The following is an 18,316-nucleotide window of genomic DNA, read 5'->3' as shown; positions in this document are numbered from 1 at the left end:
CTTGGTTTAAAATTAACTTCCCAATAAAACTAGTTTTGAGTTCATTTAAAATTGATTCTTTCTAAATCTGCAGTCCAGAATTCTGTCTCTCCCCTGCCAATAAGCTGAGAAAAGACTGGAACCAGGCATTGAATTTGTCTGAAACATTTGTAAGGAGGGAGGAGAGACCTCATGATGTCCTTCACTAGGGCTGTTGTAAAGAACTGTGTTATAGTGTCAGCAGTGTGCTTGGAGGATGTGTGGGAGAGAGTAACGTTTAAACACAAAAAGACAAGGAGCCACATGTCTCTTGAACAGAAAGAAGCTGGGTGTGCTGATCACCAATTCTATATAATAAATATAGGTACAAATCTTTTTTTTAAGAGTAATTGCTTTACTGAGGAAACCTGGCTATGGTAGACACCAAATATGGTGTGACATGTCTAAATATGAAACAATTTGCCTTTTATTTTTGGTAAGAAAGAAGAAAATGATCTTTTTCACATATGTGACTTATTGCTTTTTGATTTATTTTCTTGGTTGTAGGAGAGAAATAGCTATCATAATGCTTTAAGGTTTTCAAAGTGCTTTACAAATATATTCATTTGTCCTCACAACACTGGGAAGTAGGCACCATTATTAGCCCTATTTTATAGATGAAGAAACTGAGGTGGTCAGAGGTTAATTGCCTTGCCCAAGGTCACAGAGCTAGCAAGAGGTCAGAATTGAACACAATTGGACTCCAAATCCAGTATTCTGTTCATTGTACCATCTATCTGAAATGCTTAATTCCTTTCACAGTAATTGGAAGGAATGGCAAGTGGAAGTGGTTATTTTGTTTGTTGTCAGTGTGGTATCGTAAAAGAAATACTGGACTAGACATCATGGGGACCCAGGTTTGAGGGTCACTTCTGACTCTTTAAGACCTTGAGCAAGTCATTTCTCATTTCATGGTCTCAGGTTCCTCATCAGTGCAATAATAACCCTAAATCCTTGGTTCTCCATTTGATAGGTAAGAAAAACGTGATACAGAGACTCAGTTACAGCCTTACATCATTGGTACAAAGGGACAAAGATCCAGGTCTCTTTACTCCTAGGATGATGCTATTTCCCCACTCCACTTTGGTGCATTTTCACTAAATGAGAATCCAAGTAAATTCTCAGGGACAATGTCAGACAATCAGTTTTCTCATAAAAGAAGCAAAAAGAGCAGTTTTCTTCTTTTGAGAGGGTTGATATGACAGTAGATAGAAAGTAAGTCATCAGTCTAGAAAGACCTGGTGGCACAGTAGAGAGAGTACTGGATTTGGAATAAGAAAAGTCTTGAATTCAAACTTCAGAATCTTCCTGGCTGTGTGACTCTGAACAAGTGACTTAACTTCTGTCTGCTTCAGCTTCCTCATCTGTGAAATGGGGATAATAATAGTGCAAATCCCTCAGGGTTGTTGTGAGGACCAAATGAAATAATAGAGCCTGGCACATAGTAGATGCTTAGTAACTGCACATTCTCTTCCCTTCTTTGTGACCCTGGGCAAGTGATCTAGACAGATTTCTAAAACTATAAATTGTAGAGAAGATGGTGGACCTGCATTAACAGAGATCACTTATCATGGGAGTTTCCTATAGCAATGTAATCATGGGACCAGTTTCTGCCTCTTTCTTCATGTGATTATATTGAACAACCATTATGTACCCATTAAAGCCACTCATTTGGAATATTCACTAACACTTGGGTCTTGTTCCATAATTTTATCCCAAGACTTCATTCTTTGATAGCCATTACCTCCATGAGAACATTGATTTAGCCTAGATCTCTATTATGAAATTCACGGTGTATGGGAAATACAACACATTATAATGCTATTTACATCTGAGTACAAATGAATTGAAGAAAGCATTCTTATTCATAGCAAATGATTAGTTTTGATATTAGAAAGGACAGTGTGGTAAAATAACAGTAAACTGGCTGTCCCAGCTCTGCTGCTAACCAGCTGTTTTGGGGGCAAATCATTTAACTTCTTGAGGCTTCCATTTCTTTGCCTGTAAAATGTGGAAAGTATTTCTCTGAGAGGTTTCACCGTGACTTATAAATTTCTTGTTTTTTTTTGTGAAAAGCTAAATATACATTGTTTTCCTCACAGACCTTTGTAAGAAGAAGCTGATGCCTGAGGGCAGTTGAGAAGGTTCAACATGACAACCACAGTAGCCACAGACTACGACAATATTGAGATCCAGCAACAATACAGCGATGTCAACAACCGCTGGGACGTGGATGACTGGGACAATGAAAACAGCTCAGCAAGGCTGTTTGAGCGCTCTCGTATCAAGGCTCTAGCAGGTAGACACATCTCACACCTCCATAGCTATAATTACAAAACCTTAGCATCAGAAGGGAATTGAAGATCCTTTTGTGTAGTCTTCTACCCAGGGATCTTTATAGTTTTGTAGACAGGTGCATATTCTGATTTTTCTTAAGCTAAGAGGGAACTTAAAACCTTACTAAACAGCATATTTAATTTGGGGAAATTTTTAATGATCACTTGTGACCTCTTAACTGACAAAAAACAAAAGCAGATATGAATGAAGATGTGTTATCACTACTGCTAAGGTTGGGAAAGTCAATTATCACCTGTACATATAAGTGTGTTTGTATGGGAATATATGTAATATTTCAAGAATCCATATTTCATTGGTTTCAATCAACATAGATTGCAATTCCCAAGTGCTTTTAAATAGCTTATGGAAATTCATCACCTGGTGAAAAGCTTCTCCTGGGGATAAGCCTTGGTTTTTTTTGTTGATCCCCTGCTTGAAGTCCTTCTAGCTTGGTGTAGGGTCTTTTAGACCTTGTGTTCTGTTCACTTGGCCTTCGAGAATGCAAGGACACTCCCATGCTCCAAGGAAACATTGATATGTTGGTCATCAGTGAAGGATGCATACTCACATGTACATATGTATAATATGAGTAATTTCGACTGCCACCATCAGAAGATCTTATGAAGAATGGTCCAATCTGGCTGTTGCCCATAAATATAGCTACCACCCAGGCATTTTGTATGATATATAATACTTGACAACTGTAAAGATATTCCCTTTAATCCCCAATTATATATTCATTCTTATAATTTTATTATAAGAATTCTTATTATTTTTATATCTTCTTTATATATAACATATTGTGAATTACATTATGATACATGTTATAAATCTTATCTTCTCATATTGGATAAAATAATATATTGAAGTATTTTGAAAATCAAAAAGTACAATATTAACCCCAGCTATTATTATTCAAGTAAATTCTTTGTACAAAATTCTCATAATTATTTGGAGATTTTAAGTTAATAATATACTTTGCGCTAACTGAACACAAAATTAAGTGTAAATGAGCCATTAGTGTAAATGTAAAGTTAAATGTAAACCAAATTAGAATTTATCTTGAAATTGAAGATGTTTGTATTTATAAGCTTTTTTTTTTTCACACTGAGAAGTCAAAATGAAATAAGGGGAATGATGTCACATATTTTTGGTATGAAAAGAGAAGTATTTTTGGTTTTCTTGTGGAATCCTTAATTGTAATGTGTATGTTGTAGTCTTGGTTTAACCAGGTAAGTTTATTGCTAACAGTGAAAATATCTTTCCTATCTTTTGTACAGATCTCTACATATTATATTGGAACTTGACCTTGACAGTGTTGGGTTTTTAGTGGTAGTGAATGAATGGACTTTCCTTGTCCATTCATGTACCATCAAAGAGTGACCCATTAATCAAAAACCTGACGCTATATTTTGTAACTGCTCCATTAATCATGAGGCCTCAATGGTGAATTATGATCCTGGGTCTGTCTGTTGAAGTCTTCTAAGATCTTTGAAATTTTTCCTAAAACCGTTTTGAAAAATGTAGTTAATGATGCTGTATCTACCATTCTCTTAAACTTATCTCCATTAGCCAAAGCAAGATCCCATTTGTCATTTCCTTTTTAAAATATAATTTTATCCATTTGTAGGGCTGAAACAAGGGTCTTAGTAGTCCAACCCTCTACCTCCAAAAGGATTTCTACAATCTTTACTCAAATCCCAGAGATTCTTTAGCAGTCTTTAGAAATCTAATATATTTTCTTAATGTGTAATGTAATAATGGTGTTGATAACTGCAGTGTCTTGCTGAGTTCATGGTGAAAACGAGATGATTCTAAGATCTTGAGCGACCAGTGTCTTTAGACAGTTGAATACTGTAGTCTCCAGTCTAACAGAAATTCATTTCAACCCAGCATATTTACTAACCAACTGCTATGTGCAAGACATGCTGATAGGAACAGGAATGAAATGATGGGGAAAAAAGGACAAGATCTGACACTTGAGCATACCATCTAACAGGGAGGATAAGATGTGTATGGCACAAGGCAGTCTACGATAATAACAAAAGACAAAGTTAGACAAAGTATTATGAGAAATTTAAGAAAAGAGATACCACTTTCAGTGGAGGAGAATTTTCATGGGAAAAGTGGCATTAGAGTCAGACCTTGAATTAAAGGATTTGATAAGTTGGAGATAGGGATATGAGAGGTCATTTTCAGTCATGAGAGAAAGTATGCACAAGGAAGAGAAACTGTGGAACACATTCCAGTTTGACTGGAATACGGAGTACCATGAAGAAAAACTGGAAGACTTGATTGGACCACATCTCAGAAGGCCTTGAATGCTAGGTTAAGGAATAAATACTTAAATTAGTAGACGTTAAAGATTTTTCTGTAGAGAGATGATGAGATCCCAAGAAGATTATTACAGAAGGAGTTGCAATTATACCTTGAAAAGATGAAGGCTCTTGATTCCATGGTATTTTGAAAATACTGTCAGTGAAAAGAGAAGACCCAAAAGAATCCAAAATTTTTAAATCTCTTCAGCATAGTTAGTGGTTTTGTTTGACTGTTCTCTGGGACTGTTCTTTAAGTCTTGTGGATTTGTGCTGAATATGACAAATGACTAAGAGCAGTTCCATATAAGGTCTTAAGTTTATTGGTTCAGGATTTTTGAGAAGAAAAGTAAGGACCTTAGAGAATCCTTCCATTCAGCCTGGATAAGTTCTATGTAAGAAATCATTTCATATCTTATCAATCATGTAAAGAATCAATTTCGAGTTTGGGCATGATATGTAAGGCTATTCATAATGGCAGGGAAGATAGAACTCTGGACTTCAAATCAAGAAGATCTGGTTTTACTTTCCATTCTTGACATTAGTTGTGCAAACATAAGCAAATCATTTAATCTCTTAAGCCTCAGTTTCCTCATCTATAGAATAGGGATAACATTACATACAGTACAGGCCCCCCACCAAAGTTCTCAAATGGATGCATGAAGCATTGATTAAGTGCTTACTATATGTTAAGAACTGTGATGAGCTGGGGAAATAAGACAGTTCCTCCTTTCAATGAGTTTACATGTAATTGAGACACTCAGATGAGAATGTATGTAAAGTACTTTGCCAGTTTCTTTAAAATTGTGTAAATGTCCAATATCGATGGTGTAGTGGGATAAAGGGACTGTTTGAAAGTCAGATCTAAGCTCCAGTTTTGTCTCTAGAACAAGCTTACCTTGGGTAGGTCACTTAACATCTCAGTGTCACGGCTAACTCTTGAAGTCTAAATTATAGAACAGATGGCAGTCTGAATTGACAAAGGCAGTTTCTTCATTGGGAGCTCCCTATGCCAATGAAATCAAAGACTGAACCCCCTCTTCTTCCCAAAAGAAAAAAAACTACTCTAATCATTATACTGAGAAGATGAAAATGTTCCCTAGACACTAGGACTGTCTTCTGTGGAAGAAAAGGGTGGTTACTTCCTTTTTTACTCCAGATGCAAAATATTTGTTATTGGTAATCCCTCTCATGCAAGGACAAATTCTAAAGTGAAATCTCTAGTTAGAACAGCAGAAATGAACATTCCTTGCTGTCTTATATACTTGTATAACAAGGCTTTCTAAATATAATAGCAAAATTGGTTCCTATTAATTTTTTGGTTACTTTTTCACTGATTTTTTCCCCATCTTCCTGGTTCCTTTGTGAAATTGTTTAAAAATTGTTTTTAGTCTAGCAGGATCATAGGAGAGATGGCCCCTCTGCAATGGTGTAGAAAAAATTCCCAATATTTTTGAAGGCAGAAATTAGTCTTAGATAAATTGTGAAAGGCCATTTTTGTGGGCATAAAATGCAGTTAAGCACTATTAGCTGATTTAGAAACTTTTGAGCTATCTCTGCCAACTCAAGTAGCCAGAAACATAAGTCTTAAGATTCATAATGGGAGACAGGAGAGTGGGCAGTGGGGGAGGGAGGGTTGAGGGGAAGGAGTTGAAGGTCAGCATATTCTCTGTTTCATAATCTCCCAATAGGATATTAAATAGTGGAATTTCCTCAAAGTGGGGAAAAGATTCATCTAATACATAATGTCTTTGAATGCTGAGGATTAAATACTGAGTAAAAACATGACCCACAGAATTATAGAGATCTTTTTCTAACTAAAACTAATACAAGGGGGAAAAACAGAAACACTGAAGTTGAGTGTGTTTGAGTAGCGAAGAGATTATGTCATGTTCATTCAACCTTGAGGCAGTATGCTGCTAAGTCATTTTTATGCATTCTGTAAATGATTTCCTGCACCCCATGGTAGCATAGTCACATTCCTGACCTCTGAACAAAATGCCACAGTTGTGTGGGACATACTGTGTTGGGAAAAGCAGCTTAGAATGCACTGAGATATTTACTTATTAGAACTTCATTTGGAAAGAAAAGTATATAAAATTTTAATCCCTAAAGACTTGTCAAGAGCCAAAGTTACCTGTTTAAATGACATCTTTTTACAAATGTGAACTGTTTTCATTCCAAAAGTTAACACAGTACAGTGGACAAAGTAATGGATGTCAGGGTTCAAATTCAGGGTCTGTACTTATGGGACTGGATGTGGTCTTACTGGATAATATCCAAGGTCCTCCCCAGCTTTGAAATCCTATGATCCTGTTTCCTGTGTTCAAATTCCAACTTTGTTTCTTATTACCATTCTTACCTTAGCTAATTCATTTAATTTCTCTGAGCTTCCTTTCCCTAAGTTTGTAAATGAGAGGGTGGGACTAGATGATATTTAAGGGGTCTCTTGCTGTAAATCCTCTGGTGTTATTTGGCCAAAAAGGACGTGTTTGAAATGGTCCACAGAGTTTTAAAAGCATTTTTAGAAAATATTTAACTCTATTCAAGTTGATTGTTTTAAGGGAATTTGAATTTTAGCTGAATAGCTAAATTTTATGTTTAAAATTCTAGGTAGAATATTTATTTTCCCCAGAAGAGAGAGGTTTTAGGAGGGAGAATGTCAGTGGAGGAATTGGCATAACAAAAATCACTATAATTTAAAACAAAAGATAGCTCTGGGAATTGTTGGTTATCAACATTTATGAGTTCTCATTTTGTGCTGGAATACTCTTCTAGGCTGTGGGGAGTGGCAAAAGCAATTGTAGACATTATGCCTGACCTTGAGGAGCTTATAATGTTATAGGGAAGTTAAGAGAGACTGTACTGCCAGGAGAAAACTACTTAAGAATGCTTACATCTGTGTGTTGTCAGAGACAGACCTAGGCACTGGTCCAACTCCACCACTACCAACCTATTTGCTTAGGTATCCCACTTTACTTTTCTGGGCCTCTAAATAAAGGAGTTGGATTAGGAGTGGGTGGTTTCTAAAGTCTCTTCATGATCTAATTTTCTAATTGTAATATTTATAATGTGAATATAAGTAAGAGAACTTTGGAGTTGGTGCATCTGGATTCAAACACTGGCCCTGCTGTTTATCTGTGTGACTGCTGGCAAGCTGATTAACCTCTCTGGGTCTCATTTTTTACTACCGTAAAACTATATGAAAATAAATGTTCTGTCTCTATGTAGATATATAGATAGATAGTTGTTTACATGAAATGCCAGAATGAAATGCACAGACAAAATATATTGATGTGGTTGAGCAAAGTTCTAAAGCATATGAAAAGAAGAAATATACATTTAAACATGGACACATGTACAGCTTAGCGTCCCTTTGAAGATGGCCATTTATCAGTATTCTAGGACAATATTTAATAAATGGTGACATCATTTATATATCTAGATTCTTTGAAAATATATTTTTTCTAGAGTCAAAATAAAAGTTCTAAAAAGCTATGGAAGCAGATCTTAAGATTTTGTCACATGCCAGTGTAACCTCTACACTAACTGCCTATTTTGACCATATGAATATTTTAAATTCTAATGAGTATTTAAACATGGTCACAGGGTTTTTGTTATTACTGTTGTTTTCCCCTTTAGGCCCTGCCTTGAACATTGGATAAATAGCTTGCAGCCTGATAGTGATGAATCTGGGCTTTAAAAAAATAAGCATCTTTTTTCCCTCACCTAGTTATTCAGTTCAGTCAAGTGTCTGAGGCATGTGAAGAGATTGAACTCTGAATATACCTGAAAGAGAACTTTCTCTGAAACTGAAACTGAAAATCTTTGCATGTTTCCAAGCAGGGAAATGATATTGATGAAAGTTTTTGCCCGCAAGGAACTGATAATCTAATTGATTTATGTAAGATCAACTAATAATTGTTTACTTAATCAGTGTGAAAAAGATGGTATTATAGAAGATGTCCCCAAAGTCTTAGTGCAGTTTTAAACTTAAATAGACTCGCAAGATCCCTTTTGCCCCAGCCTGTGGCCCTCCATCTTAATCTCCTTAGCACATATCTGTTCTCAAAGGCCCATAATAAATTAGATTTTACAGGGTGGGGAGCAGGGCTTAAAACAACAGAAAAGGATTTTTTCCATGAGGTATCTGTGGGAAATTGGGGATTAATGAGCTCTATCTTTGTTCTAGGTATATGGATTTAAAGATGAATTATAGATGAAGAGAATGGCTACATAAATATGGCTGGAGGAAAGCTTGTACAACTTTTGCCACACCTGTGGAAATATCTGCAGGCCCCTTAGATTTCTTGAGCCTGTATGTCAAACTGCCTTTTTAGTCACAAAAATGTTTCTGACCGGCCTAAAATGGAAAGAAAGTTCCCAAGAGACTCATTACCAGCAGCCTGAAGTTTCTTCTCTGTGTCATTTCTCATTGAATAGCTCTGAAATTTTTCGTGGGGCAATGATATTCACAAAAGTTAATTGATGACTGCCCTCTGCATCTTCCTTCTCTCCGCCACCTACTCATTTTCCCATTTCCAACTTAGTTTGAACCTGTTAATGAAGCCTCTCTTACTACATTGTTCTAGTCCAAGTACATGAAGTACTTTGCTCAATACCTTCAATAGATTTTGTCTGTGCATTTCATGTAAATATCTATCTGTCCTTCAACCTAATACATCTACATACAGATAGAAATAGATATAGATTCCCAGATATACATGGATATACATATCCATACAAGCATATATGTGTATACATATGTATGTGTATGTATATACCTACATATACATTTATACATACGCACATAATAGTCTGTACTGGAATTGTAGCTAGACTTGGGTTTAAATTCCACCTCTGACACTTAAGAGCTATATGGTCATAGGCAAGTCACTTAACCATTTTGTACCTCAGTTTCCTCCATTGTAAATTGAAGGAGTTGGATTGAATGACCTCTGAGGTCCCTTTCATCTCTAAAATTTTGATTCTATGGCATAAATAAAGTTGGAAATATAGAATGGAATCAGATTTAGGAGACCTTGAATATCGGCTAGGAGATTTATATTTTATTCAGTGGGCAATGGGGAGACATCTGAAAAAAAAATGGAGATGATAATACCAATATTACTTAACTTTCAGTATGGTCATGAAACTCAAAAATAAAACAATCTATGTAAAACTTTTGTAGACTTTAAAGCACTAAATTAATGTCAATGACTATTAACACTGAATCCCAGAATCAGAGAGTTTGAAGGGACTTCAGCAGCCATCTTTTTCAATCCATACACCAAAGGAGTCTCCACTGTAGCAAATCTGACAGCCTCTGCTCAAAGACCTCTAAGAAGTGGAAACCTACCACCGCTTGTGGTAACCTCTTCCAATATGGGGCAGCATTAATTTGGGGGATGTATGTCCTGATTTTAAGCTTCACTCGCTTCCTTTAAAACTTCTTTTTGTTTGTTTTTTACTTTTTTGAGGCAATTGGGCTTAAGTGACATGCCCAGGGTCCCACAGCTAGTGAATGTTTAAGGCCAGATTTGAACCCCAGTCCTCCTGAATCCAGTGCCACCTAGCTGCCCTGACTTCTTTAAAAGTTCTTATTTCTCCTACTTCTGCCCTCTTACCCAAAAAGTCTAATGTTGGGGTGGAGAACCTATAGCCTTGAAGACCTAGAGGCATATGTGGCCTCTAGGCCACAGTTTCCCCACCCTGAACTCCAATCTTTCTTCTAATGACAGGCCCTCAAAGACAATTCTAATGCCCCTTGAGTCTTCTTTTCTCCAGGATAAACATGCCCATTTCCTTCATTGGATGCTCATATGTCATGAACTCAAAGCATTTCACTCTCTTGACTGTTCTCCTTAAGATACTTTGTCACTATCCTTAAGCTGTGGTATCCAGAAATTACCATAGTACTCCAGGTGAGACATGACAGCAGATTACAATGGAACTGTCACTGTCCTGTTCCTGGAAGGTGTGCCCATATTAATACAATTCAAGAGAACATTGGCTTTTTTAGCAGCCATATCACATTGCTGATTCATTTTGAGATTTCATTCCATTAAAACTAAAACCCTTTTTCAGAATTACTATAGACAATATAGATTTGCATTTAGTTAGCTTTCAACATTCAGCAAAACTTTGTTGAGCTACATGTAAGGCCATGTAATAGGTTCTATAGAAAATGGAAAGATAAGGTGTGACACTTCTCCAGGAAAGGGAAAAGAATGAGCATTTATATAGCACCTACTGCAAGCTAGGTGTTATACTAAGTGCTTTACAAATATCACCTTTAATATTTAAGGAGATTTTGAATATAGTTGAGATAGGATAATAGGAATTTGAGAACTGAATGACATCATGTGATTTATAGCTCAGAGGGACAAGTATTCATCCTCTCAGCCATGAGAGCAATTTGAGACTGTCTTCATCTTTGATGCTAAAGGGAGAACTGAGTCACACTTTGGTGAGAGAAGAAGAGGGACCTCAAGAAATGAGCCAGAAAAGATTAGTGTTCCAGGAGGAATAGTTAAAAAGAGAAGGAAAAAAGATAAACTAAGAGGTGACAGAGAAGGGAAAGATGTAGGAGAGCTGCCAGTCCCTGTAGGCATTTCAGAGCAGAAGACTTGGATTGAAGCTGCCAGTTAGGCTGGCCTCCTCAAGTACTCAGGCAAGTTTCAAGAATCGGTATGCTATCCTGCTATCTTCTGCTGTTATCTGTCTGTTAATAGACATGATAACAATTGACTTGTTTCTTTACCCCAGTGTTTCTGGAAATCTGAATTTTTCCTTTAATGGTAAAGTTTCCAGGGGTTACTTAGAGATAAGCATTCATTTAAATTACTGCTCTGTGCTAATTCTCTGCTTAAATGTTAGGAATTTTCCTAACTAGGGGCTCTGAGATATTGTAATTTTTCATTTAACAATAATGTAGCATACCCTCTGGGGTTACTTCCCCATTCCCCACTGACACTAATAGGTTGAGTCCCAAGAAGGCAGCTGACTATTACCTTGCTTAAAATTTTAGGAGTAATCTTGAGGAGTTGTGATTGAATTGGAAATGTAAAATTTTAAAAGAACCTTAAAGAATAAATATTTTTGTGATTAAACATTTTGTCAACATGTGCCATAACTTGCTTTTTTCATACCTATGCACTACATACAGTTTTGAAAAATACTGTTGTCCTCTTAGTTTAAAAGTCATATGTGTGTGTGTGTGTGTATAATATATGTAATGTATAATACCCCCCCCCCTTGCGACTTAATCCTTCTTCCTCCCCTCCTAGAGAACTGTCATCTTTACAATTAGCTAATCAGCATTCAGATATTCATAAACTTGGTCTTTGGGGTCTCCTAGGACCCCATTTGATATGTTCCCTCAAATATTGATCAACCAGTTAATATCTCCCCCAAATTAATTAACCAGTTAATATCAAGTAGCTTTTGCAAAGATATATTTACCGAGAAAATATAGCAAGGACTGAAGTGCAGCATTTCCCCCACCCAAACTCGGAGGCACACTTTCCCCTCTAAACAGGCAAGTTTATCCCTTAACTGGTATAGCTCCTGAATCTCCTGACGACTTTTCCTCCACACCAGCAGCCTTCTTACAGTGGAGACACCTGCACCTCTGAAGCCTTCTCCTCCAGTTGGTGAATTCGTCCTTGGAACTTCCATTTGAGAAAGTAGCCACACCACCAATGTTTACCTCTGAGTCAGCCCAATTCCTGATTATCGGGATGATTGTTTTTTTATTTTGCCCTTCTTCCCCTTTTCAACTTCCTTTTATGTGTTGTTTTCTTCCATTGGAATACAAGCTCCTTGAGGGCAAGGACTCTACTTTTGCTTATATTTCTATTCCTAGTATTCAGCACAGTGCCTGGCAAATTGTAAGCATTTAATAAATGTGTTATCTAATCTAATCAATATTCCCTATTGTTGCTGGGGAGAGTAGACTGAAACTGATAGTAGTTACCATAAAATATCTCCCCCTAACCCAGGGAGTGGTGTTTCCTAGCACTGGAAATCCATTTCTCTCTTTTCATTGTCTCCACCAAGTTCACCTCTTTCTTTTATTTTCTTGTTTGGCATAGTTCCTGTACATAGTAAGGATTTAATAATATTTGTTGACTGTAACCGGATCAGGTGGATGAAATCCCCAGAGATAAAGGGGATACAGAGGAGGGGATGGTACCCAGAATCAGCCAATAATACCCTTCACAATGGCACTTGCAAGCACCTTCTTGAAAGCATGATCTTTGCTTTATATTCCTCTATTAACAGGACCTGGTACAGATGTTTAATAAATTGTAAATGAAATAATTCTTTTTCTTAATTGCTAAGTATGACAATTTTATAAAAAAATAAGACCCCCTTTTTAATATAAGGAACTGCAGAAACCTAAACTAGTAACAGAATTTGGGGGTTTAATCTTAGCTACAAAAGAGCAGCCAGCCTAGAGTCTCTGTGGCAATGTCTTGCTGTACCACATTGTTAGCTCAATAGGGATGTTTTTGCAAGTTGGGGGCACTCAGCACAAATCAGTAGATCAAACAGCCTTCAAACAATGAATTCAGTAAGGCAATTTCCTCTTGCTGTGATAAAACACTTGTCTGTGAAGATTTTACTCTTTGGGGTTGTAAGGATGGTAACTTGAAGATGAGCTTAAAGGGAGCCTCTTTGACGCCAGCTTTCCTAAGCTTTTCCCTTCTTTGCCTCTTCAAAGTTCAGACATATGGATCATGAAAAGCATTTGACAGAGGACACTTCTGTGAAATAGAGGCTTTTACCCCTAGGTCACACTTAAGCTTTCCTATTTGTTCTTGCTTTTGTGGTCATTAGTGTATGCCAGAAAACAGAGTCATATATTTTATTGGTCCATTGAAAATTTATAAACATAGGCTACAAATTTACCTTTGTGAATGGTGTATTGTAACTTTCAGAACATAGGATACTTTGTGTCTTGATTGATATAGAGTCCAAGCATTGCTGGGAAGGAAAGATCCCACAATTGTAGCATTTGGCTTCCAGGATTTGGCCCTTTATTTAGCTAAAACACCAAAGCCCATTAATCAGTCCTCAAACTACAAAAAAGAGATGTAGTGCTCCATCATTACCACTTTGAATTGCTTTCCTTCCTTGGTCAAAAAGCATGTCGCTAAACTAAATGGCTAGGAGAAAGTATTTCTGACTGCATTGAAGTATGTTTTCTTCATAGCTAGGGGAAAAGGAAAAGATAATTCTATGGGCTAATATTTCTGAGAGTTTAATTTGGTGAAATATATTTGCAAAGCACTCTCAAAAGATATTCCTACCTGTTGTATATGATAGTATAAAATTTTATACCTCTGATTGAAAGCTTTATTTTAAAAAAATGAATTTTCTTCCTGCTCAGAACTAGAAAGAACCAATCTACTTAACAGTTTCTGTCCTAAACCCTCCAATATGAAATTTTCAGTGTACCATCCAAATAAGTACATTCTTTGAAAAAAAAAAAGGCATCTGGGAGAAAGAAAGTTGGAGTATGGATGCTTGTAAATAATGTAGAAGCATTCAAGACTGCCTTGAGAAATGGAGGATGGATATGAAAGATGGCTACAGGATTCACTTGATACTAAAAAGAAACTTAAAACCTCCAGCACTGAATTAGCAGGTGTATCTGTATTTCCTTCATTGTGAACTTAATCAGATGTAATCTTTAGGATGGCTGAGAGGGCCTTTTGAATTTTAAGACCCTCATACTTCTGTACCCATTTAAAATGACACTCTACTTTTAATTCCTAATAACTCACATTTTCCTTACAATAATACTACAAATAAAATTAGCTACATTTTATAGAAACAGAGACATAGAAAAGGTGACCAACCTGTTACTCTGTGCACAATGCTGAATTTGGATAATGGAAATGCTTTTGATATTTTCGGGACTTGAGAAAGGGAGACAGTAAGAGGAATAGTACTTCTAAGATGAAGTATTAAACCACCCCCCCATCCCACCCCCACCACCCCAATTATTTCCTCTTTTTTGATGAGAACAAAAATAATCCTCCTTGGTTCCTATCCCTTTTGAATGATGAAATTACCAAAGAAATTAATCACACCAGTCACTCTTAGCAGAGAATTCTAGCAGATATAGGGATAACTAAAGTGCAACATAACGGATAAACCATTACTTTTAAAACTCTTTATTAGCCTGATCCCTTCATACCTTCTTGAATCTTCCTCTCCACGTACTCTTCAATCCAGTGACACTGGTCTCTTTATTGTTCCTCTCATAAGGCTCTCCCAGCATTTTCAGTGACTTTCTCCATGCTGGAATGCTCTTCCTGCTCATTTTTGACTGCTAGCCTCCTTCCTTGGCTTCCTTCAAACCCTAACGGACATCCTACCTTCTACAAGAAGTCTCTCCCATTCCTTAATTTTAGTACTTTCCCTCTAAGACCACTCTGAGTTTATTCTATATATGTCTTGTTTGTATATAGTTTTTGCATGTCACCTCTCTCCTTAGACTAAGCTCCTTTAGAATGACCATTTTCTTTGTCTTTCTCTGTATTCTCAGCATTTAGCAGAATGCCTCACAAATAGTAGGTGCTTAATTTCTCCCTCCATTTGTATTTGAGTTTGACATCACTGTTCTGTACTATATCCTAGTAAGAAAATAACATCTGTTTCTGCCCTCATGGATTTTTCCACTTAATTGCTTGCTAAACCATGTCGCTTCTCTGGGTCCTGGATTTCTTCACATGAGTATATCCTTTTACTATATAATGAAATAAATATCTGCTGCCATGGATAGATAGATAGATAGATAGATAGATAGATAGATAGATAGATAGATAGATAGATAGATAGATAGATAGATAGATAGAAAGAAAGAAAGAAAGAAAGAAAGAGAGAGACAGAGAGAAAGAGAGAGGGAGGGAGGGAGGGATAGGGAGAGAGAGAGAGAGAGAGAGAGAGAGAGAGAGAGAGAGAGAGAGAGAGAGAGGGAGGGAAGGAGAGAGAGAGAGAATTATCATCTTTCTGACAAGACTGTCCAATTTGGCTAGGCTAGTTCCCAATCAGCTAAGACTTGTTATGTTGATGGGTGTGGTTTCACCCCATTACAACTTGGTAGTAGCTGATAGAGTCTATATTCTTTTTTGAACTGTGAACATTTTAGAGTTTCATATCATGCATCCTGTATGGAACTCAAAGGGCTCTGAAAATACAGTATTCTTTGCCTATATAAGATACTGAATCTTTGTTATAAGTAATCAAGGAATGTTAAAGACTATAGATTTAATATGGTAAAATAGATTTGCTAGTTGATGGACTTGGAGAACTGATAGACTCTTAAAATATGGTCCAGGGGCCCCGAGGGTCACCCCTTTGAAGGGGGTCCACAAGATCAAAACTATTTCTATAATAATGAGATGTTTTAATTTCTAATATGGTAAATATTGGTAGATATAACACAAACAAAAGTTCTTTGGGGAAAGTTCTTAATAGTTTTTAAGAGTATAAAGAAATCTTGATCAAAAAGTTGGAGAAACCCGACTTGCTTGTGAACTGAATTGGTTGTCTAGTCTTTGCTTGAATACTTCCAATGAGGAAGAAGTCACTACTTCCCAAGGCAATCTATTCTACCTTTATATAGTGTGAACCTTTCGAAAGCTATTCAAACTGATTAGATAACCAGCATTTCCTCATTCATGCTTTATTGGAAGTTGCCCAACAAAGAAAGAGGAAACAAGTTTCTTCTTCATTAGATCTTATTCTAAAACGTTTCTTAACTTCTTCCTCTTTCACATTCTCTGCTTCTATCCCTCTCATCTTGCACAATCTCAGCATTCTCTTCTCTCTCATTTGTTCCTCTGTTCTGCTGGAAGTGTAAGGAATGTTTTGCCAGGAACTTCTGTAACTGGAATTGAATAGAATGCAGTCTCTCCCTGTCTGTCTCTCCTCTTAATGAACTCTTAAAGACAAAGACGGTTGTCACCCTTCATCTTTAGCAACAGTCTTTTTCTCTTACCAGTGTTGTAGTAGTGTTTTAGAAGGAGTACAGGAAACCACGAAGGGAAGTAATTGAGGGAAGGCACAAAAATCTTTCAGTTTAAAGGGTTGCTAAGGGTCATATAGACCTGACTAAAAATTCCCATATGATATACCTGAAATATCACCCCCTTTCTACTCAAGGAACTTCAACGATAGAGAATCCACTACTTCCCAAGGCACCATATTCCACTTTTAGATACATCTAATTCTTAAGATGCTTTTCCTTACATAAATTCTGAATTGGCTTCTCTGCAATTTCTCCCTATTTACCCTTAGTTCTGACTTATGGGGCCAAGCAGAATGAGTTTCATCCCTCTTCCTCTTGATACCCCTTGAAGTACTTGAAGTTACCTATTTTATCCTTTCTAAGGATCTCTTTATATGCTATTTGCTTGACCCTCCTGGATTAGCTTACCAGTGTATGTATGTATGTATGTATGTATGTATGTATGTATGTAGTACCTAGAAATGACCACTATTAATCCACATGTGGTCTGACCAGAGCAGAATATAAAAAAATTATCATATCTCTAATTCTATATGTTATGCCTCTATTAATGAAGCCTAAAATCAAATTAGCTTTTGGCTTCTGCTCTCCCCCAAAAAATTACCTTGTATTTATATGTGTGTGTGTGTGTGTGTGTGTGTGTGTGTGTGTGTGTGTGTGTGTGTGATGTATAATTGGTTTTAACTCTCTGGCCTTTGCAATCCCTTCCAACTCAGAGATTCTGTGATAATAAAACCTCCTGTCAGTTTCACATGACCTACAGTGTTTTTTTTTAGCTCATACTTTGTCTTAGCACTCTTTTGATTGGAAGACACCAGTGTGTCTGCAATCACCCTGAAACATAAATAATTCAATGAAGAGCCTCAAGATTTGCTTCCTAGGCAGTCTTATTGAGAAGTTCACTGTTTTTGTCTCTAAAATGGAGTTGAGATCCTAGAGCAGTTATGTTATCTTCAGGGACAAGGGTTAACCAGGTAAGCCCCTGCTGGGTTGGAAATCTGTCTGTCATTGGGAGAGTTCTGCCCCCATCCCAACAAGTGACAAGGTCATAAACCATTCATTTGAGAGCCAGTGCCCTCAGGTTCTTCATCCACTTTCCAGGTTGGTATAAAACTTCTCTCTGCTCTAGAGAACTTCAGACAAAGTTGTGTACGGAACTCTCTATAAAACTATTTGGTGACCTCTTGTTACATTAAGTCTGTGATCTTGGTTCTCAAGGATGCAGGAGAGGCAGGACACAGAGGACACATGAAACAGACATCACAACATTGTCTGAGATCCTCTGGGACATAGAATGTTTTTTTCTCATGCAAATAAAATCAGGCAGATATACTTCTTATAATATAACTTTGGGTAAAGGAGCTTTGTTTTTGTTTCTAAATGACCGTTTTTATCAATAAGTCTATATTTTGTTAGTATCATATCACTTTCCTCATATATTTCACTTTTCTGCTTCCCTCTCCCCATTATCTTTCTATTTCTTTTTCCATGGTTCCATAAATGATGTATCTGGCCAGACTGACACATTGAAAGCCTTTGTAGGAGGTCTTCTAAGGCCAAGGGGCAGAAAGAGCCAGGTAGCCAATTCTGAGTGTGTGCA

General features: G+C 36.8%; 1 protein-coding gene across 10 annotated transcripts in view; it reads left to right on the top strand.

Moving 5' to 3' along the window:
- Positions 1-18,316, top strand: part of SPTBN1 (spectrin beta, non-erythrocytic 1) — a 270,174-nt gene that overhangs the window by 67,539 nt on the left and 184,319 nt on the right. For 9 of the 10 annotated variants that reach the window (XM_072635555.1, XM_072635559.1, XM_072635557.1 and 6 more), the window contains one exon: positions 2,121-2,317. In XM_072635555.1, the coding sequence (XP_072491656.1) occupies positions 2,170-2,317 (148 nt within the window). In that variant the 5' untranslated portion in view covers positions 2,121-2,169. Of the gene's footprint in view, positions 1-2,120; positions 2,318-2,823; positions 2,836-12,236; positions 12,286-18,316 lie in introns of all 10 variants that reach the window. The other variant, XM_072635566.1, reaches the window with a different exon arrangement.

This window comes from Notamacropus eugenii, chromosome 1 (assembly GCF_028372415.1).
Source record: "Notamacropus eugenii isolate mMacEug1 chromosome 1, mMacEug1.pri_v2, whole genome shotgun sequence".
Lineage (NCBI taxonomy): Eukaryota > Metazoa > Chordata > Mammalia > Diprotodontia > Macropodidae > Notamacropus > Notamacropus eugenii.
Note: the sequence above shows the minus strand (reverse complement) of the source record. Positions and strands in the feature narration are given on the sequence as shown.